Source organism: Oryctolagus cuniculus, chromosome 19 (assembly GCF_964237555.1).
Source record: "Oryctolagus cuniculus chromosome 19, mOryCun1.1, whole genome shotgun sequence".
NCBI lineage: Eukaryota > Metazoa > Chordata > Mammalia > Lagomorpha > Leporidae > Oryctolagus > Oryctolagus cuniculus.
Window position 1 is genome coordinate 6001421 of NC_091450.1, and position 22811 is coordinate 6024231.

General features: G+C 49.7%; 1 protein-coding gene across 4 annotated transcripts; it reads right to left on the reverse strand.

Annotated features, from left to right (window-relative positions):
• Positions 1-2738: 2738 nt before the first annotated feature.
• On the reverse strand, positions 2739-15160 carry FUS (FUS RNA binding protein). 4 transcript variants are annotated; one of them, XM_070064844.1, is made up of 15 exons: positions 15046-15160; positions 13682-13706; positions 13424-13578; positions 12576-12717; positions 12194-12381; positions 11768-11975; positions 10102-10136; positions 8570-8602; positions 7117-7220; positions 4505-4634; positions 4256-4357; positions 4015-4138; positions 3470-3570; positions 3210-3357; positions 2739-2943 (listed from the first exon to the last, which is right to left on the reverse strand). In XM_070064844.1, exons 1-15 carry the CDS (start codon positions 15056-15058, stop codon positions 2904-2906), a joined length of 1548 nt encoding a protein of 515 aa, XP_069920945.1. In that variant the 5' UTR covers positions 15059-15160; the 3' UTR covers positions 2739-2903. The 4 variants fall into 4 exon arrangements, with proteins under 4 accessions (XP_069920945.1, XP_069920944.1, XP_069920943.1 ...); XM_070064843.1 differs by having other exon boundaries at positions 7117-7223; XM_070064842.1 differs by having other exon boundaries at positions 12576-12720.
• Positions 15161-22811: the final 7651 nt, after the last annotated feature.

The window sequence follows — 22811 nt, forward strand, 5'->3', positions numbered from 1 at the left end:
ACATTAAGGCTGACTTAAGTCCCAGCTGCTCCACTTCCAATCCAGCTCCCTGCTCACGTGCCCAGGAAGGCAGCACCTATGTGGCTTGGGCCCCTGCTACCCATGTGGCCATCTGGAAAGTGAACCAGCAGATGGAAGATCTCTGTCCCTCTCTGCAACTCTTTCAAATAAATGTTTAAATGCTTATCTCACTATTAAAAAAAAAAAAAAAAAGGCTAACCAAGAACTAAATCAAAGGTGGCAGAGACCACAACATACCTCTCCCCATCTACAACCGCACTCCTCACTTTTTGTTAACCTGCCTGTCCCAATTTCAAATTTGACTCACAAAAGCAGGCTTTCAATTCAGTAATAATCTTTTCTTTGAAGTATGAAGGGCTGATCTAAAAACTTTACCAGTTAGAGGAATATGACTGGCTGTTACAAGCCTGGCTATTTAATACTAGAGAAGACACAGCAAAGAGCAGAGGGCCCACAGTTCAAGCCCCACGATCTCAGGCTTGCTTTCTCATCAATGACCTGGTACCAGAACCAGCATTCTCAGACACCACCGTTCTCATCTCTGAAAAAGCCACCCCAAATGGGACCCGCCCACTACCAGACACCTGGAACCAATGACTAAAACTTTCTTAAGGACATTAAGAACTTGACACACTAACAATCCCAGCCATCAGGTCAACAAGAAGCTCCAAAACGCCCTTCTCTCTTAGCAGAATCTGGGACCCACAACCAAACCCTGTATTAGAACCCTCCACCACCTGCAATTTCTCTAAGCCACTGGATCAGACCACCGACATCCAACATTGTTGACGGAAACACAGCCAACAACAGAGGGAGAGCACAGCCTCATCCTTGGCCCTCAGAGGGCTTCTCACCCACCGAGTTCAGTACACGTGGTAGACAGCACCCTAGTCCAGCAGGGAGTGTGACACAAAGCCCATTTCCCTGCCTCAGATCCCATCTGAGGATGAAGTAACTCCTCTCTGGAGAGCAAACAGTACTTAAAATGCCAACAGAGAGCATTTCCCAACTGAGGGTTCCAGGAGTATCCCCAAACTGGCCCTTGTTTTGCAAGGTGTGTTCTATGTCAACAGCCATGATTAAAACCTTTCACTCTTGGCTGCAATTTTCAGTTCTATGTGATTAAAATCCACTCAACAACTGGCTGGCAGGCAAGGGCAAGTTCACCAGTATCACACGTGAGAAAAACAGCAGCTTCTTAGCTGCCAGGAGAGGCGTGTGATTGAAAGCTTGAGACACTCATTAACTGAACCCCACCCTTCTTTACCATTCAACATGCAGCTTTCAAGGACTTCCTGCACAATGGCTTCAGAATGAAAATGCTAAGAAATGGAGATGGAGTTAAGAGCCACTTAAGTCGCCTAACTAATGCACTTCCCTTTCAGCCTGGAAAGTGAAAGCCTCCTCTCTCCCATGATTTTAGATGAGACCATGATCATGCAGAAGAACCCCTGTGGCAGCAAGAAATGAATGGCACTGTTACTCTCCTTCCTGCTGATCCACCTGGCTGAGGGGGTGGCGGGCTGGCACTGCGGCACAACAGGTTAAGTCACAGCCTGTGACACAAGCACCCCATTAGGCAGTGGTTCAAGTCTCGGCTCCTCCACTGCTGATAAAGCTCCCTGCTACGGATTCTGGGATAGCAAAAGACAGCCCAAGCGCTTGGGCCCCTGCAACCATGTGGGAGACCCAGATCAAGCTCCTGGTTTTGGCCTGGAGCCAGCCCCATTCATGGCAACCATCTGGAAGGGAAGATCTCTCCGTCTCTCCCTCTTTAACTCTATCAAATAAGTCCTTAATAAATTAAAAAAAAAAACACCTGGGCCACCTGTTTGCTCTCCAGAGAGGAGTTACTTCATCCTCAGATGGGATCTGAGGCAGAGAAATGGGCTTTGTGTCACACTCCCTGCTGGACTAGGGTGCTGTCTACCATGTGTACTGAACTCGGTGGGTGAGAAGCCCTCTGAGGGCCAAGGATGAGGCTGTGCTCTCCCTCTGCAGCTTGGCAGGGTAGGCTGCTGCCTGCAACACCAGCATCCTATGTGGGTGCCAGTTCATGTCCTGGCTGCTCCACTTCCGATCCAGCTCCCTGGTAATGGCCTGGGAAATGCAGAAGATGGTCCGAATGTTCACAGCACCTTCCATCCAACATGGAAGATCCAAATGAAGCTTCTGGCTTTGATCTGGCCCAGTGCTGGCTACTGTGGCCAACTGGGGAGTGAACCAGAAAAGGGAAGATCTCACCCTCCCTCTCTGAACTTTCAAAATAAGTAAATCTTCAAAAAACAAAAGAAAACAGCAACAAAAATCTGACCACCATGGTCAGATATTAATACTGCCTAATTTGTTCAGCCTCAAAAGAGAAAGTTCTTTAAAGGGTGAAACTGCTATAAACAGAAATAAAGACCAGCATGCAAACTGTGGGGAAACTCCCACAGCTGGGCAAATGCAGGACAACACCCACGGCATCGTGTCTGTCTATCTCACGTATGCATCCAGTGCTGCCAGACAGAGGTCTGAATCTCTCCTCTCAAGGATACCACTGCAGTTTTTTCTCTCCTGGATCAAGTAGCAAACACTTGATTCCAGTTCCCGCTGTGCAGGAACCAATTGTTCCAATTCCTGCTACGCAGGATGATCTGAAAGATGAAACTCCCCACATTCCTGACCCAGATGTCAATCCCCCAGGAGAGCGAAGAGGGGGAAGAGGAACAAAATTTAACTAAAACGATGGTTTTTTAATGGGAACCAGAGGTATGGTTACAATTACGTAGTCCAACACAAAAATCCATGGGCGATCAGGAGTCGGAAGGTTACAAAATAACGAGGGTAACACTGGGTACAGAAGAAAAGCCGCTCCAGAACCTCAGTCAGGAGCCGGACTAATACGGCCGCTCCCTGCGATCCTGTCTGTGCTCACCCCTGCCAAAAAAAAAAAAAAAAGAGGTCCATTAGGTTTGAGAGCCAGCATCTCCATCCACCCCCTCCCACCGGCGGTGAGCAGCTATCTCATCTCTCATCTAAGGAGGAGGCATCTACAGATGAGTTCCCCAGAGACAATTTTCCTCCCCTGCCCACTAGGTTACTGTCCCATCTCTTTCCAATCTAGCTGCAAAATGAAATCACTGAACAAAACCTTGCTAGCCCATTACTCTGTTCAATTACTCTACTTTTACTCAGAGTCTTACCTGGAGTCCATCTTGCCAGGGCCAAAGCCGCCTCTGTCCCCACCACCCCGGCCCCCTCGGAAGCCCCCACGGTCCCCGCCACGGCCCCGGTAGCCGCCCCGATCGTAGCCTCCTCGGCCACCACGACGGTCATCTCCATAGCTACCCCCTAGGAAAAAAAAGAAATGGATCTCACATACCCATCCAAGCACTCCCCCACCACAGCCTCCCTGCTCAACAACGAAGGCCCATCTGCTCATGAGCAGGTCTGCCCTCCTTACCCATGTGAGAACCTCCTGGTCCCCCTCCTGGGCCATCTGGTTTAGGGGCCTTACACTGGTTGCATTCATTCCTCCAAGAGAAGTTCATGTTCTCACAGGTACTGAGCAAAAGGAAGACAATTAGTTCAGAGGGACAGGAAGTAGGCAAGATCCAGAACAACAGACTCCAGTGCCCTTAGAAATTGGCGTGAGAACACTGAGGCGCCCGAAAGGTGAAGGAACGCACGCTGTGACCGTGGAACCCAGTCCACACCTTCCCTACTACCGTCGGCGCTGGTCAACCACAGTCTACAGATATTAAATAGAAACGCCTGAAATGAACAATTCACCAGTTTTCAAGCTAATGTCATTCAAGGAGCATGATTAAGCGTTATGCTCCTCCTGGCCGCCCTGGCAAGCTGAGAAATCATCTCCTTTGTCCAATGTATGCACACAGCACACACTACCTGCTGACCATTCACTTGGTAGCCATTTGGTTATCAGATTAGCTTATCAGAGCCAAGGGCACACACCACAAAGGCAGGAAAAAAAGCAGATGCACTCACGGATTAGGACACTTCCAGTCCCCGGCTCGCTGCTGTCCCCCGCCACCACCACCTCCACTGGGGAATCCTCCTCGGCCACCGCCTCCACTGCCGCCGCCACCGTAGCCTCCACGGCCCATGGGACCTGGTGCAGATACAGGAAGTATGGGTCCAGGCCCCTTCCAAGCCTGGCTCATCCCAAACCCACACCCCCATATACCCTTTCCAATGGAGCTATCAAAAACACCAGGCAGCGCCTCACCTCCTCGCCCTCGGCCTCCACGACCATTGCCACCACCCCGATTGAAGTCCGCTCGGCGAGTAGCAAACGAGACCTTGATAGGATTCCCAGAGAATTCTTTACCTAAAGAAATAAAGGTGAGAGAAAAGACTTCTGATTCAAGACCTGTGGATCCAAAAACACTCTTGGTACAATCTAAGAGTGCTCTCCTAAAAATATCTGTACTGTGTTAACTGCACCTCCAGTTCCGTCACTGCGCCTCACACGTACCGTCAAACCAGTCAATGGCCGCTTTAGCAGAAGGTGGGTCATCAAATGAGACTGTTGCCTCTCCCTTCAGCTTGCCAGTTTCCCTGTCTGTGTACAAATTAATCATGGGCTGTCCTGTTTTCTTGTTTGTCTGAAAGAGCAAAATGAGAAAACAATGATTTCCGAGACTATAGTAGGTATCCTTCATTATCTCCAAGTCATGGTTGGTTCCAGGACCCCCACCATCTTTGTATATTCAAATCCCTCTTAAAATTGTACTTGCAGGGCCGGCACTGTGGCATAGTGGGTAAAGCCACCACCTGCAGTGCCGGCATCCCACATGGGCACCGGTTCAAGTCCCGGCTGCTCCACTTCCAATCCAGCTCTCTGCTATGGCCTGGGAGAGCAGCGGAAGATGGCCCAAGTGCTTGGGCCCCTGCACCCACATGGGAGACCCTGGCTTCTGGCTTTGGATTGGCCCAGCTACGGCCTTTGCAGCCATCTGGGGAGTGAACCAGCAGATGAAGACCTCTTATCTTTGCCTTCTATAATCAATTTTTCAAAAATGGCATCTGCATGCAATCACATCTTCCCATTTATTTAAATCCTTTCAGGTTACTCAACACCTAATACAACGTACACACTATGCCAACAGCTATTACGCACTACAGTATAAGCAATGACAATTTTTTTTCCAAACATCTTTTATCTGTGGTTGGGTAAATCTGCATGTGACACAGAACCTGTGGATCCAGAGGACCAACTGCATCACCTTTGATTTTCCTCCTCCAGAACCAGAACCTCATCACTCCCAAACTTCAGCTCCTTCTTCCCAGTCATTTCCTGTTTAACTTCTATTAAAGCCATGGTCTACAACTTCCTTACTTCAACAAAGATAAAGTTAAATACTATACAGCGGACCCCTGAACATGAAGGGGTTAAGGGCCATCCAACAGCCTCCCCTAGCATCTAACTCCCTCAAAACTAACCTGCTGCTGGCCAGAAAACTTACAATGAAACCAACAGATTACTGGGTTCTGTATGTTACAGATATTATTAAAGTAGACTATGAAAACACACATGGAGGCCAGCGCTATAGCACAGCAGGTTAAGCTGCCACCTGCAATGCCAGCATCCCATACAGGAGCAGGTTTGAGTCCCAGCTACTCCACTTTGTATCCAGCTCCCTGCTAATGCACCTGGGAAAGCAGTGGGGGTTGACCCAAGTGCTTGGGCCCCTGCACCCATGTTAGAGACCCAGATGAAACTCCTGCCTTCAGTCTGGTCCAATCCTGGCTTTCGTGGCCATTTGGGGAGTGAACCAACAGGCTGAAGCTCTGTCTCTCCCCCTCTCTGCCTTTAAGTCTTTAAAAAAGGAGAACATATGAGAAGGCAACCTCTAACTCTGCCTTTCAAATAAAAATAAATCTTCAAGAAAAGTACATGACAGGGGCCAGTGGTGTAGTGCTGCAGATTAAGCTGTCCCTCTGCAACTCCGACATCCCCATATTAGAAGGCAGGTTCATGCTGCAGCTGCTGAATTTCTGATCCAGCTCCCTGTTAATGCACCTGGGAAGTCACTGGATGATGGCCCAAATACTGGGGTCCCTGGAAACCACGTGGGAGACACATGGGATTTCCAAGCCCCTGGTTTCAGCTTGGCCCAACCCCAGTCACTGAGGCCATTTGGGGAGTGAACCAGCAGGTTGAAGCTCTGTGTCCCTTCCTCTCTCTCTGCCTTTAAGTCTTTAACAAAGGAAAATACACAAGAAGTCAAGATTGCTTTTTACCTCAACCCACAACTTACTGGAGGGATGAACTGCTCCCAAAAGAGGTAACTGCCATCAAACAGCATTTAAAACAAACCACCGGAGCTCACCACAAAAGCAAAACCAGGTAGCTTCTGTTATCTACAGTCATGGGACCAGCATTCAGGCATTAGCTGGTAAAACTGCTGCCTGCAATGCCAGCATCCCATATGGATGGGTTAAGAGTCCCAGCTGCTCCACTTCCCATCCAGCTCCCTGCTAATGGCTTGGGCCCCTGCCACCAACATCAGAGACCCAGATGAAGACCCTGGCTTTGGCCTGACCCAGTCAGTACTGGCTGCTGAGCCAATGATGGGGAATCACTCTAATTCTTTCAAAATAACAAGCACATCTTTAAAATAAAGACAACACTTTATGCAAGCATGACTTAATACTAAAGCTATTATGTTTACATTTCAACTGCAAACTGTGCCACATGTGGTCTGTTTGTGTGCTCTTCGCGTGTTGTTTGTATTTTAGGGCAATATAATAAAACACATGGCTATCTATGTATGTTTTATGTACTCATAATGTTCAGTATTTCTAGACTACACAGTGTATTTACAGAAAAGTTTGCCACGCATCTCCAAAATCATCATCTGTTCACAAGCGTGTTGTTCGAGACTTCAGACTGCAGCTGTTAAGAGCGCAGGGCAGGCCCTTGTCAATTTTATGTTTTCCATTAAGTGATTTCTTTCCAAAAATGGCAAGCGCTACTGTCCTGATCTAAGCAAATTAGGCTGGACAAAACCCTTAAGACTTGTTTTCAACGAACGTGTGAAATCAAAAAGCCTGGTAAGAAAATATCCAACTCTGTTTAAGTACCTTAATAATGCCAATCTGCTTGAAGTAGTCAGCCACAGACTCGATGGTGACATTCTCGCCCAGGCCTTGCACAAAGATGGTGTTGTTGTCTGAATTATCCTGTTCTGCTTGAGGAACAGAAGGAAATGCAAATTTGAAGAACAAAGTTATAACAGGGGTTAAAAAAAGAGACAACAAATGTGAAATTGATTCTTAATATTTTTTTAAGATTTTATAGATTTTGAGAGTCAGAGTTACAGACAGTGAGAGGGAGAGACAGAAGAGTCTTCCACCCACTGGTTCACTCCCCAAATGGCTGCAATGGCCGGAGCTGAGCCAATCCAAAGCCAGGAACCAGGCACTTCCTCTTGGTCCCCCACGTGGGTGCAGGGGCCCAAGGACTTGGGCCATCTTCTGCTGCTTTCCCAGGCCACAGCAGAGCTGGACTGGAAGTGGAGCAGCCGAGACTAGAACCAGTGCCCATATAGGATGCAAGCGCCACAGGCAGAGGATTAACCTACTGCACCACAGCTTCTGGCCCCCTTAACAATCTAACCATAACATGTGATCCTGAAAAAAAAATTCTGAAAAGCTCCCAAGCAGCCAGTATCATTTTGGATTTAGGTCAGACAACTAAAAAGAAATCCACAACCTTCCATCTTAACATTTGAATGCCCTTATTGCGCCAGCCATGAGTAAGTTTTAGGCTTATAACAACTTTAAGCATGTTAATAAACAGTATGGAAATCAGCCCAAAAAGTTAACTACCTGGGGCCAGTGTTATAGCACAGCAGGTTAAGACGCCGGCATCCCATCTGGGCGCCGGTTCAAGTCCCAGCTGCCAGCACTGCTGATCCAGCTCCCTGCTAATGTGCATGGAAGGCAGGGTCTCCTAGCTCCTGGCTTCAAAACCAACCAGACCCAGCCGTTGCAGCTGTTTAGGGATGAACCAGCGGAATGGAAGACCTGTCTCCCTCCCTAACTCTGCCTTTCACATAAATAAAACTTAAAAAAAAAAAAAAGTTAACTACCTAAGACCACAACAAAGTGCACCTGTGTTTATCAACGTTCCACTGAAGACCTATAGTAAGAAACCTTACATTTCATCTAGTATCCAAACGTGACCAGTCACAAGACTCTAAATGCTTCCCTTCCTTTGTGTGTGATACAATCAGGCTTTCATTCACATTTGGTTCTGAAACTTGGCCACGATCCACGTTTTAAAAAGCCACTGCTTTAAACCAGCAGTTCTACATTGTGGTCCAAAGATGGGTCAGCATCACCTGCGACTTCCTAAAGTCACCGCAGGGAGGAACCCATTCATCAGGTATTCCTGACAGACTGCCTTATGAACCACTGTGTACTAGAGTTCTAAACTCCCTTCCTGCCTCTGTCCCCACCACCCCACCCCAATTTCAAACACGTAGGTCTTCTACCACTCTGGTCATTCTTCCAAAACCACCTGTGAACTCACCGGAGTCATGACGTGATCCTTGGTCCCGAGGGCCTTAAGTGACATGAAAAAAAGAACAAAAAAAAAAAAAACAAAAACAAGGAAAAAAGGAGCCATTAGTCAACAAGAAAGGACACACCAAGGAAAAAACTAACACCAAATGCAAACTCTTGTCAAGTGTCAGGTAAGTGCTCACAGCCTCACTCCAAACCCTGCCCAGAGGAGAAAACCTAGGCAGGAGAAGACACAGGCCCTTTTCTTAAGATCTGTAATTTCAGTCCCCACAGGGACAAGTCCACACTTGAGAAAATGCTGCCTCCCCCCGGCTCAGGCTGGGAAATGTCCTCAGCACAGATGTGGAGGGGAGCGAGGTACAACCCATTAGGTTAAACCAACTCATAGCTTGGCCCTGTACTCTCACCCGAGAGACAGGGGCTCACCACCAGCAACATGATGTGCATCCATCCAGTTTCTCCAAACTTTAACACCAAGACACTTATCCCTTGTGGAACGATTTTTAATTTCATCTTTAGAAACCATTCTTAAAACCATGTTGTTTCCCCCAAAGCCACATGAAAATTTAAAAAAAAAAAAAAAAAAACATACATAATAGCTATTATACTTTTAAAGCATGCCCCAGGGAACAGACCAGAAATCTTATTTCCATAATGTAGCCTCTTTTTTTTTTTTCCAGAGACCATCTTTGACCAATGTTTATCTGAATTCGCCATATATATTTATACCCATACACAATGACACCTAAGTCATGAACCCAAGCCTTTGGCTTTAAATGTTGAAAATGAATCAAGAAACCTTTTATTAACCAAACCAGAAAAGTTCCAGCTTACTGGGAGACTTCTCAAATTTGTCACTTTTTTTCCCATGAATTCAGTTTGTGCTGATTAAGACCTGGTTATTTCCCATGAGCCACACATGCTCCCAACCTTTCTTGAAGTAGTCCACACCTTCCTTCCCAGAGCTAGTTTCTATTGGCCCGTCTATGTTTCAGACACTTACAGAGAATTACATTGACACCATTCAGTACTTTAGAATATATATATACCAACTTCACCATCCTCAGGGTAGGGCAGTATTCACAACCCTCTCCCAGAGTTAAAACATTTGGAGATTGTTACACACATACGTATACACACACGCACGCACACACACACAGTCTTGGACACAATGATCAAAAGGATCCTAAAGCCAAGTTGGCAGCACATGTTCCAGCACGCACTCTCCAGTTTCTCACGATGGTGATCACTAGGTGCCAGGTGTGGCGACACCCCTGTCAGAGGCCTACTAAGACACCTCTTAGTAACCTGAGTCAAAACCAATTTGGTACCGGTTGACTGTTGAGTCTTACCCCTGCCTGCCTCCAGGTTAGCACACATCTGGCAGCAGGTGGCATTCTACCCCACCCCTTTTCTGGAGGTGGTTCTGGACACTTCAAAACCTTTGACACTTAAATTCACACACTAAGACATCTGCAAATGAACAATCAGACAAAGCATTGCTGGGAGTTGGGAATTTTGGAAACTCTGTTCACTTACCACCAAATTTATTGAAGCCACCACGGTCACTTCCGCTGGAGAAGACAAGTTAGAAGAAAGGACATGAAGCTTCCAACGGCTACAAAAGGTGTTTTTGTTTTTGTTTTTTTGATTTTAACATTCCCCAAACATGGGTAGGTGTTTTGGGAAAAAGATACGAGTGGCTACTAAAATACAGCCCTTCCTGACCACCCCTTGTCTGACCTTTGAGCATGTCACACACACGTGTGCAATTTCTCAGACACAGTTTTTAAAGATTTTGCTTTAAAAGGTTATGTCTATTTCCTCTGGAAAAAAAAATGACCCATTTTCCTTGGTTGTTCTTCCGATGTAGCAGGTGTTTTTTTCCTCTTGTCGTGAGTAGTTGACAACCCAGCAGTTGGTTTAAAAACCCTACCCCGGATTTACCCAGCAGACACTTCACACCAGGCTGGGGTAGCCCTGAACACATATGTTTGTGGTTTTTGCTTTGAAAGCAGCAAGCAGACCCAACCCCATTCCATAAAAAGTCAAAACCAAAGGCAATGTCCCCTTAAAGCAAGACCAACTTAGCTAAGCCCTATCCTGACTACTGAGATGCGTATGATCTCCCCCACCCCCGGGGTCACCCCTTCTACACTGCGAGAAGAGCGGAGTATTTTGCAATGTCACCTTTCATACCTGTGGCACATAAAATGCAGAGCAAGTTAACAGTCACATAACAGTTGTTGCTTTTTAAAGTTTTGCATTAAACACACGCACACAACAGAGTTTGCCTTATCCTTTGTACGTTTTTTTGAGACTGCCCCCACCCACCTCTGAATACTTACCATACATACAAACTCATTTTAAAAAGCCCACTTTTTCCTCAAAAAGAAGTTACCACTGGCATTCCTCCCCTTTTCAAGGGAGACACAAGTAGGGTCCCTTCGTAGCCTTATTTAGCAACAGATTTGACGACTGTTTTAACATCAAATCTAAGGTTTTACTTCAACTTCAAGGGAAAGGGAAGGTGCAGCGGGACAAGCTGACATCTCTTAAGTGACCCGGGGGGCGCTGGACCGAAGAACAAATAGGTGGGACACCACTGGCGGAGGACTCTGTCCCAAAGGTCTGCACGCTTCAGTCAGATGACCCCATCAAACCAAATCGCACACAAAACCACTACTGTCAGTCAAATTAGTGCAAATCAAGCTCATGGATTCAAATGACTCCAGAATGCGGACAGAGTAGCCAATTCCTGGAAGCTGAAGTCGAGTGAAGCATTACCCACTCCCTGAGAGGACACACGGGAAAACATAGACCACGTTTCCCTACTACTTCCCAGGAGTGGGATCATCGGTTTCCCTTGCAGAGAAAGAAGTCTTTACTTCCACGATTCTTGCCTAGGATATCAATGACTCCAATCCGTACACATCTACATGGTTTTTCCTTGACTTTGGAAATAAAAGTGTCAATACTCAAATCTCTATTCAGAGGTGTGGACGGGAGTTTAGGCTCCTAAGTTCTCGCAAAAATGAAATGGGGATGTGTACAAAGAGACAGTAATCGCTCCCAAATCAAAGTCCTCAGAGATCCCTAGAGCACACAAGAACACTAACCATGCACTAGAGACTGGCTTCCAGGAGACTCATGCAACCCTCCGCACTCCCCGCCTGAGATACTCCCTGGCTCATGAGACACCTACCCCATGCCGCCTCTGCCTCCACGGCCACCTCCACGTCCTCTGGGCTCATAGCCACCACTGCTGCGGTTGTAACCACCACCGCCGCCCCTGCCGCGGCCCCCACGGTCTTGCTGGCCTCCCCCGTAGCCACCGCCGCCGCCACTCTGGTCCTGACTGCCATAACCACCGCCACCACCGCTCAAGGATGACTGATCTTGGCCGTAGCTCCCTGTCAGAAAAGACAAAGGCGCTTTCAAAAAAAGAAAATAAAAAAAGACTATGAAGTAGCAGGAAAAAAACTCAACGGTACCAGAGAGTTAAGAGACGACAGAAATAAAGACAGCTAGGAACCAAGAAAGCAATGCTTTCAAGATAAAGGCCAAAGAGGAGAATAAAAACCCTTAGAAAAAAACAGGTACTAGGTCCCAGCTGAAGGCCCATTCTCACCTCCGCCACCCCCTCCACCACCTCCGCTGCTACTGTTGTACTGGTTCTGCTGTCCGTAGCCCTGAGGGGGATTATAGGAGCTTTGCTGCTGTCCATAGCTTTGCTGTTGTCCGCCATAGCCAGACTGCTGGCCATAGCCCCCACTCTGGGGCTGCCCATAGCTGCTGCTCTGAGAACTGCCGCCGTAACTACGGGAAACACACAGGCAAATCAGAACCCCGGCATGCCCACAACTTCCTTTCACTTTCAGCACATCCCCTCCTCCCTACCAACACAGGCCTCCCTTCCCCCACCACACACTGCGCCTCCTAATGGCTCCTAGTGCTCTGCCTTCTTTCCTTAGCAATTCACCCCTCATCTTGCGGGCACACAAACACCTTACCTGCCGGAGGTGTTGCTGGGAGCTGGCTGCTGTCCATAGCCAGGGTACGAAGACTGCTGCCCATAGGATGATTGAGAACTCTGGCTGCTGCCATAGCCGCCAGTTGAGCCATACCCCTGGGGAGCTGACTGAGCGCCATAGCCTGCTACGAAGAAAAACAAAGCAAGGGAGTCACGAGAGCTATGAAGAAACAAAGGCATGGGAAGGGTTGAAAAAAAAAAAAAAAAAACATACTCTACCTATGTTCATCCATACCTCTTAGCAACTGCTAGTAAATCCTGCAACTCCCAGCCAGGGAAAGGACATTCTTCTGAACTCTAAGGTTAATGTTCTAACTCCTACTGACTTTTTAAAGACAGTTCCAATTTTATTCCACCTATCCTAAAGCCAGTCTCCAAGACTGGAATCTTATTCAAAATATCCCTCTGTGTCAACCACGTTTTAATATGCTGGTATGAGTACACCATACACAAGAAAACCCACATGAATTATTTTCACTTCAGAACTCGGGGGCAAATTCCTTCTCCTGGCGTATCCCGTGATGCCCAGTAATGGGACTTCAGACAAGAAGACCATTTTCTCCACTAAGAATCAGCCTAAGACTGGCACTCTCTTTAGGGAGTATGCCCTCATGCTTAGCAGGGAAACAGAGAAAAGGTACAGCATAAACAAAAAGTCAAAGGAAAAAAGGAAACGATTAAAAGCAAGGAAGGAAGCATTTTCACTGGAAAAGACTGCAGACTCCAAGAAGTTTTAGGGTTAAAGGGGAAAAAACATGAGAGATTCACCACTTCAGCACTGCTTAGGGTTTCAAGGCAGAGTGACCCCCCCGCCCAAGACAGACTCACTGTTCTGGGTCTGTCCGTAAGAAGAACCGTAGCTGCTCTGGCCATAGCCTGAAGTGTCTGCTGACTGCCCGTAGCTGCTGTAACTCTGCTGTCCGTAGGGCTGATTGCTCTGCTGGGAGTAGCCCTGCCCAGGCTGGGTGGGGTAGGCCCCGTAGCTGCAGGGGAAAAAGAAAAAAGAAGAAAAAGGGTGCAGTCAAGAAAATGACCTCAACCACCCTTGCCCGCTAGGAATTCTAGAAGCCCAGACACGGCACTCACCTTTGGGTTGCTTGCTGGGTATAGTCTGATGAAGAGAAAAGACAATCAACGTTAGGGTCAAGAAAGGGGTTGCCAGGTCTATTCCTTAACCCAAGAACTGGGGCATCGGAGCCAGGAAACCCACCAGCCTACTGCTGCCCTGCTGGCCACCAACGCCCCACCAGACTCTTTCTCAATGCAAACTCCACTCGCTTGAGGAACTGCTAGAAAACCTGTCCCATCCCTGTCCCGGTCACACCCACTCCATGACAAAGGCCACGGAGTTCCTAAGTGGGCACCAAAAAACAATAGCCATTCTCCGCCCCTTGGCCAATCTTGGGAGAAAAAGCAGAGGGGAGTCTTAAAGCAAAGCCAAGCAACCAAAAAGCAGAGGTCCTGTGACGCCAAACGACAAGGCCCCTCATCAATTCGATCAGTGCTCAAGTCCCCAGGCCTGGGGCTCCAACAGGCTCTCATCGACTCCTGCCGACTTCTCAGACAGGAGGAGCCGCCGCAACCCAAAAGGTACCGAAAAGCGCTTTTAGGACGTCACATTCGAGACGCAGCAGCGAGATCAACTCCTGCCCTCAGTCCAGGAACCCAGGCGCTTCCCGCCGCAGGAAACGGCAAAGGGATCGGGGAAGGGTGTGGCCTCGGACGCCCGTTCCCAATTCGGGGAAAAAGAAAATTTAGGCGGGAAAACCCTCGGACTCGGCCCCCGAGACCGTTGGCGGATCTCCCCGACGCCCCCCTCAACCGTTAGGCCGGGCGCGCGGCCCCGATCCCGAGCATCCGCCCCCGGCCGCGTGGCAACCGAGGCGGGAACGCGGCGGTCCCGCCCCTTCCCGTGGGACCCTGAGGGGCGAGGCCCACGCCGGAGGCGGGCCGCCGAGTCCGCTACCGAGGGTCTCGCGACAAAAAGCCGGCCTGACACGAGGCTGGGAAGGGAGGATCGGCGCCGCGAGCACGGGGGAGGGGCCCGCAAGGCGCGTGCGCGCACCGAGTGCCCGGATGCAGCACTGCGACAAAGCGGGCCCGAGCGCGGCGTGGAGGGGGTGGGGGGGCCCGGGAACCTGGGCATTTCCGCCCGCTACCACAGACTCGAACTCGCTGAAAAGCGTCCTCCCCCCACCTCATCCAAGGGAACGGAGGGAAGACTTCCCGCCCCGCACGAAACGCGCCAGAGGAGCAAAACAAAATGGCGACAACAGCCTCCCGCCCCCCCTTCCGCCCCTCTCCGCGGGCTTCCCGCCACAGGGGTTCGAAAATATCCTACACGCGATCGCCGCCCTGGCCCCACTGAAAAAAATCAAAAGCCCAGCTAGGAGAGAGCAAGCCAGGCCCTCCGGAGCGGCGCGCCACCGCTGCCTCGCGCCCTTACATACCGTTTGAGGCCATCTCCGCGCACGCGCGCACAGGCCGCCAAGCAACAAGATTCCGACACCTCGGAACACCGACGCCTAGAGGACTGAGCAGCCCCGCCTCCTGCGTCGAGGCTTATGTACGCCTCCCCGCCCACGTACCGCGGGGGGACGTACCAACCGCCGAAAACGAAGGGGGGAAGCAGGGCCGGACTCCTACCACCTTCCGGGGAGGGTCGAGGGTCCCAGCAGAAAGAAGGAAAAAAACTAACTAATACATATAAGAGAATATATATCATCATGTTTTCTCTGATCAATAGCTCACCTTCGCTCTGCAGGCCTAGCCTACGATTCTTCTCTACCCCTATAAGAGAGACATGGTACGGTCTGATTACGTTAGAGGCGGGGCCGAGGCCCCGGGCGTCTGCGGAAGGAACCGTAGTCAAGGCCGGGAGTCGAGGTGTGGGAACCGAGATTCCTCTGGTTGGCCCCTCTCGCCCGGGCCTCACTTTGACTCGGGATGGCGAGCCCCTCCTCCGCTGCCTTTCTGCCGCATAGGGCGCCACCCTCCTGTCTGCGAGCTGTAGCGTTGCTCCCTCAGCCATCGCAGCGACCCTCTCCTTCCCTGCGTCTCGGCTTTCGCTTCAGCGTCTTGAGGGTGCCTCTGCGTTAGTCCTCAGTGGGGTTTATAGATTGTGACATCTGACCGGAAAGCAAGCATGGAGTTGAGCCTGGATCTCTGGGCCCTCATGCAGCGCGGAGCGATCGGCAGAACCCTCGTGGCTCTGCCCCTGGAGGACCGTGGGGCGGGAAAGCCCGGGCCCCCCTCCGACCCCAGCTAGCCTTGCCGTTATCAGATTACGGGTCCCCCCTCCCCGCCCCTTTCCCGACGACGACCTACACTCTTCATTCTGAGCCCTTCCGCGGAACCCGCGTGGAGATACTGGGGATAATGCATTGGCATACGACTTCAGTAGTTTCATGCGCAGTTTTACATCCTTCTCATCAAAAACCGGTGAAGAAAGTAAAAAAGGCATCTCCATTGTAGAGACGAGAAAAGCGAAGCTCCTGGGAGAGCCTGCGCAATCCGTGTTTGTACAGGCAGCTGAGCGAGGGGCAGTGATTCGAATCCAGGTCCAGGTCACTACACCACTAGGTCTTTGTTGGTTACCTGAACTATTTATAGAATTTTGAAAGCCTGTTCCGTTTCCTGTGAGAATGAAGGCGGGGGGGGGGGGGGGGCAAAATTCAAATTAACTTGCACCTTGCACTCTGATCAGCTTTGCCTAGGGAGGGGGATTTGAATCTTTTCCAACAAATCAGACAAAGATTATTCCTGGTACATGTGCGACTGTAGATTTTCCTTCCCAACCAAACTTTGCTCTGGGTTCCAGACATTTCTTTGTAGATTGAGCATCTAGACAGATAAGATACAGGGGTTCTGCTCTAGGCAAGCCCACAGACTTCGTACTGTTGGATGACTCTTGAATACCCTGCCACCAAGCCCTCACTGAAAAACAGTGTGACTCCGGAGTGAACACAAGAGAAGCCCATCAGGAAGTCAACAGTTTTTAAATGTCTGCTATGTTCCAGGCGCCGTCCAGGGCTATGAGAACTACATTGGTGTACAAAACAGATGATGCTAATCAACTTTTAATAAATCTGCATTTAATCATGATATTCATCTATTTGCATACCTGATAACTAACACTTTGATAAGGCTTAGTAAGTGCCAGGCACTCTCCTAAGTGTTTTGAGTATAGCTTATTTAATCTTATGCTTCACAGTGAAAGTTTGGTGTGAGGATTACATTTGCAGATGAGGAATTAGTCAAAAATTCTGCTCAGGGCCACACAAGGTGGCACAGCCAGGTTCCCCAGTAAGGCAGCTTGGTTTTTTTCTTTTTAATATGTATCTACTTATTTGAAAGGCAGAGTTACAGAGAGGGAGAGAGATCTTTCAACTGCTAGTTCATTCCCCAAATGGCTGCAACAGCTGGGGTTGAAGCCAGAAGCTTCATCCGGATCTCCCATCTAGGTGCAGGAGCCCAAATCCTCGGGCTGTCTTCTGCTACTTTTCCCAGGTGCATTAGCAGGGTGGTGGATCAGAAGTGGAGCAGCCAGGACACAAACCTGCACCCACAAGGGATGCCAGTGTTGCAAGCAGTGGATTCACGGACTACATAGTACCATGCTGGCCCCAGAGGCAGCTTGGTGTTGAGTTCTTGCTGTGGTTCAGCAGACGTCTCAAGCACCACATATCTGTGCCAAGCATGGGACAGACTTGGGGGGAAGATGTTGAAAAAAAAAAAAAATCCAACGTCTGAACCACAAAATGTGGTGAGGTGTGGGTAAAACACACAGACCACAAAGTGTACTAGAGTTAGATGGGTAAGTGCTGTAAGGCAGAACCAAGGACTTTGGGAGCCTGGCAGGAGAGCGAGTCACCTGTGGGATGGGTAACCACAGAACACAGGACAGAGAGGGGTGGTCACACTGAAGCCAGGCCTCCCAGGACTGGCAGGAGGTCACTAAGCAGTGAGGCAGGAAAGGGTGTCATGGCAAAGACAAAGGCAAGGGGGCAGAGAGGCAGGTTCAAATGGTGACCTCTGGGGCCAGCGCCGCGGCTCACTAGGCTAATCCTCCGCCTGCGGCGCCGGCACACCGGGTTCTAGTCCCGGTCGGGGCGCCGGATTCTGTCCCGGTTGCCCCTCTTCCAGGCCAGCCCTCTGCTGTGGCCAGGGAGTGCAGTGGAGGATGGCCCAGGTGCTTGGGCCCTGCACCCCATGGGAGACCAGGAAAAGCACCTGGCTCCTGGCTCCTGCCATCGGATCAGCGCGGTCCGCCGGCCGCAGTGTGCCGGCCGCGGCAGCCATTGGAGGGTGAACCAACGGCAAAAGGAAGACCTTTCTCTCTGTCTCTCTCTCACTGTCCACTCTGCCTGTCAAAAAAAAAAAAAAAAAAAAAAAAGGTGACCTCTGAAAAGCACATCCGGTGGTCTTCAGGCTTCTCTCTCTGCCGCCCTCTGCTGAGCCGCCCACACAGGGGCCCCTTCTCCCTCCTCCCCAAAAGCCCCTATGCGGCATGCCTGCTCCTCCCCACCACCACCACTTGCCACTGTCTCTTGTCTGTCTCCATCAGTGCCTTCTCTCCCTCTGCTTGCCAGACAGCAGTGGCTCTCCCACGTTCCCTATTCGGCTTTCTTTGCTTTTCCCTTAAGGCCCAGGCCCCTCAGCTTAGTGTGATGGGCAGCCTGGAAACAGGTCGTTGTGTGCCCTGCCTGTTTATTTTAATTTAATTTAAAAGGGGGAGGGGGCCGGCGCCGCGGCTCAATAGGCTAATCCTCCGCCTTGCGGCGCCGGCACACCGGGTTCTAGTCCCAGTCGGGGCGCCGGATTCTGTCCCGGTTGCCCCTCTTCCAGGCCAGCTCTCTGCTGTGGCCAGGGAGTGCAGTGGAGGATGGCCCATGCACCCCATGGGAGACCAGGAAAAAGCACCTGGCTCCTGGCTCCTGCCATCGGATCAGCGGGGTGCGCCGGCCACAGCGCGCCACCCACGGCGGCCATTGGAGGGTGAACCAACGGCAAAGGAAGACTTTTCTCTCTGTCTCTCTCTCACTGTCCACTCTGCCTGTCAAAAAAAAAAGGGGGGGGGGGAGGGGGCAGCACTGTGGCAAAGCGAGTTAACGCCCTGGCCTGCAGTGCCAGCATCCCATATGGGCGCCAGTTCGAGACCCTCCTGCTCTACTTCCGATCCAGCTCTCTGCCATGGCCTGAGAAAGCAGTGGAAGATGGCCCCTTGGGCCCCTGCACCTTCGTGGGAGACCCGGAAGAAGCTCCTGGCTCCTGCCTTCAGATCGGCGCAGCTCAGGCCGTTGTGGCCAATTGGGTAGTGAACTAGCAGATGGAAGACCTCTCTCTCTCTTTCTCTCTCTCCCTCTCTCTGACTCTCCTTCTCTCTCTGTATAACTCTGACATTCAAATAAATAAGTAAATCTTTAAAAAAAGAAACAAAAGAAAATAAACATAAGTTAGAAAACCTGTCATGCCCCCCCACTTTTAAATTTTCATTTTATTTAAAAGGCAAGCAAACCAAGAGGGGGAGACAAAGACAGAGAGAGTTTCCATCTGCTGTTTCTCTTCTGAAATGTCTGCAACAGCTGGAATGGGCCAGGCTGAAGCCAGAAGCCCAGAACTCAAGCCAGATCTCCCTCATGGGTGGTGGCTACCCAGCTACTTGAACCACTACCATCTGCTGCCTTCCAGGGTGCTTATTAGCAGGTAGCTGGAATTGAAAGTGGAGCTGAGACTCAAACCCAGATGCTCCCATATGGCATGTGGTCATCCCAAATGTTATTTTGACCACCTCACCAGATGCCCACCACGGATTTTGGTAAGTGTGCAACACTCCAAACTCCTGAGCTTTCTTGAAAATTGAAGGTCCTAGCCATCCTAGGCCCACTTTCCCATAGGGCAAGGGGTCAGCTGGAACGAGAAGCTACCACCTTAATTTGGGTCTATGCTTGTAGTTTGCCCTAATCCTTCACCCCTTAATATTTCTGACATGGAAGCCAGCATCAGTTGATATTTTTTGAAGACTTATTTATTTATTTATTTGAAAGGTAGAGTTAGAGAGAGAGAGAGAGAGAGAGAGAGAGAGAGAGAGAGAGGTCTTCCATCTGCTGGTTCATTCCCTAGATGGCCACAACAGCCAGAGCTGTGCCGATCCGAAGCCAGGAGCCAGGAGCTTCTTCTGGGTCTCCCACGCGGATGCAGGGGTCCAAGGACTTGGGCCATCTTCCACTGCTTTCTCAGGCCATAGCAGAGAGCTGGATTGGAAGTGCAGCAGCCGGGACTCCAACCGGTGCCCATATGGGATGCCAGCGCTGAAGGCAGCTGGTTTACCTGCTACACCACAGTGCTGGCCTCTCAGTTGATATTTATATCAGGTATTTAATGCAATTTTTCTTAGCATAAAGTTAAAAGGAAGGACACCCTTTCTTCTCTTCAAACACTGGAAAATCAAAGAACACACTGATTTCCAGGTCTCCAGGTGGCTATTGAAGGCATCGGGGTTTGTGACTGGCACCCAGAGCAAAGGTTCTGAAACTCTTTTTGTACCAGAGCTTAGTGAACTCTGTAGACTGCTTTTTATTTTAATATTTCTAAAAACAAACTGTAATAATGCAGAGGAAACCAACTCAAACGGGAATAGTGATCAAAAACATTTTTTAAAACCCTTTGTACTGTAGAAACCCATCAACTACACAGATCTGCTAGCAAGTCTAGGATCTATAATTTTGAAGTTGAGCAAAATGAATACACAGATATTTTAAGATACCTACAACTGGGATGCGACAGAAATTTCTTTCAGTGGCCAATAGAGAAACTGCCAATCCTCTTGTGACTTGTTGCCTATAGTCATCACTTTGAGAAAACCACAAAATGACAAGTGAAGGTTAGAAAGCACAAGCGAAATCATTTCCTGTCCGAGTTTGTGACCGAAACTCCCGAATGCTACCCTCACTATCTGCTGGGACTCCAGGCAAAGGATTCTGGGTGATCTCATCCACATCATGCCTTTAGCTCCCAAATGTATGTCCTCCCCGGCCTGTGAATTCCAAGCCTTTCTCTTGGTCATCTCCAACTTTTTTCTTTTTTGTTTTTGTTGTTGTTGTTGTTGTTGTTTTAACCAGGCAGAATTAGACAGTGAGAGAGAGAGACAGAGAGAGAGTTATAGTCAGTGAGAGAGAGACAGAGAGAAAGGTCTTCCTTCCGTTTGTTTACTCCCCAAATGGCCACTACAGCCGGCGCTACGCTGATCTGAAGCCAGGAGCCAGGTACTTCCTCCCCGGTCTCTCATGCGGGTGCAGGGCCCAAGCACCTGGGCCATCCTCCACTGCCCTCCCGGGCCACAGCAGAGAGCTGGACTGGAAGAGGAGCAACCAGGACTAGTACCCAGCATCCCAACCAGGACTAGAACCCGGGGTGCCGGCGCCACAGAGGGAGGATTAGCCAAGTGAGCCACGGCACCGGCCCAACTTTTTTATTTTTTTTAATTTATTTACTTATTTGAAAGGCAGGGTTACAGAGGGGCAGAGGAAGAGAGAGAGAGAGAGAAAGGTCTTCCATCCACTGGTTCACTCCCCAGTTGGCTGCAACGGCTGGAGCTGCACCGATCCAAAGCTAGGACCCAGGAGCTTCTTCTGGGTTTCCCACAAGGGTGCAGGGGCTCAAAACCTTGGGCCATCTTCTACTGCTTTCCCAGGCCATAGCAGAGAGCTGGATCGGAAGTGGAGCAACTGAGACTCAAACTGGCGCCCATATGATATGCCGGAATTGTAGGCAGTGGCTTTACCTGCTGTGCCACAGTGCTGGCCCCCAACATGGTTTTGAGTGAAAAGCGTGGATGTTCTGGCCAGCATAGCAGCCTGAACCTTTGCTTCTTCAGGGGTAGCTGGGGTGGAGATCACAACATACCCAGTATCTTTCATGTCAATGGCATGACAATGGCACTGGAATTTCTCTTAGAGAAATTCTTCACATTATACATATTCCTGTTAAGCTTGATTCCTTGATCCTCTCAGGAATGTTATAACACACCTATCATTGCACCATTGTTTACATATCAAAATATTAGCAGCACAGGACTGGCACTGCGAAGTAGGTTAATCCTCCGCCTGCGGTGCCAGCATCCCGTGTGGGTGCTAATTCTAGTCCTGGCTGCTCCTCTTCCAATCCAGCTCTCTGCTGTGGCCTGGGAAAGCAGTAGAAGATGGCCCAAGTGCTTGAATCCCTGCACCTGAATGGGAGACCCAGAAGAAGCTCTTGGCGCCTGGCTTTGGATTGGCACAGCTCTGGCCGTTGCAGCCATCTGGGGAGTGAACCAACGGAAGGAAGACTCTCTCTCTGTCTCTCCCTCTCACTGACTGTAACTCTACCTCTCAAATAAATAAATAAATAAATAAATAAAAGATGTCAAGAAAAAATACTAGCAACACAAGAGGCCATCAACAGCAGATCTAGATGACTTTTTCTGATACAGCAAGGATTCTCAGCTTCAGAACTATTTACATTATGATTTTGAGTTTGGTTTTTGCTGCTGTTGTTGTTGTTAATCTTATCTGAGTGAGAGAGAGAGAGAGCTCCTTCCACTGATTCCCTCTCCAAATGCCCAGAAAAGCCAGGACTGGGTCAGGCCAATCTGAGACTAGGAGCTGGGAACTCCATCCAGGTCTCCCATGTGGGTGGCAGGAAACCAAGCTCCCTGCCACCCAGAGTCTGCATTAGCAGGGAGGTGGAGACAGGAGCCAGAGCCAGGAGTTGAACTCAGGTACTCTAATGTAGAACACTGGCATTTTACCTGCTAGGCTAACCACCTAACTACTGGCGTTTTGAATCAGATAACTTTTTGTTTAGGGGCTGTACTGCATTTTAGCAGCATCCCTGGCCTCTAAACTAGTGGTTAATGGGGCCAGTCTCCCACACTGGAGCGCTTGTTTGAGTCCCAGCTGTTCCACTTCCAATCCAGCTCCCTGCTATTGTGCCTGGGAGAGAAAGCTGCAGAAGATGGCCCAAGTGCCACCCTGCCACCCACATAGAAGAACCAGATACAGGTCCTGGCTACTGGTTTTGGTCTAACCTAGCCTCAGCCATTATGGCCTCTTGGAAAGAGACCAATGGATGGAAAATCTCTCTTTCTTTGTCAAATGGCCACAATGGCTGGAGTTGGGCCGGTCCAAAGCCAGGAGCCAGGAGCTTCCACTGAGTCTCTCATATGGGTGCAGGGGCC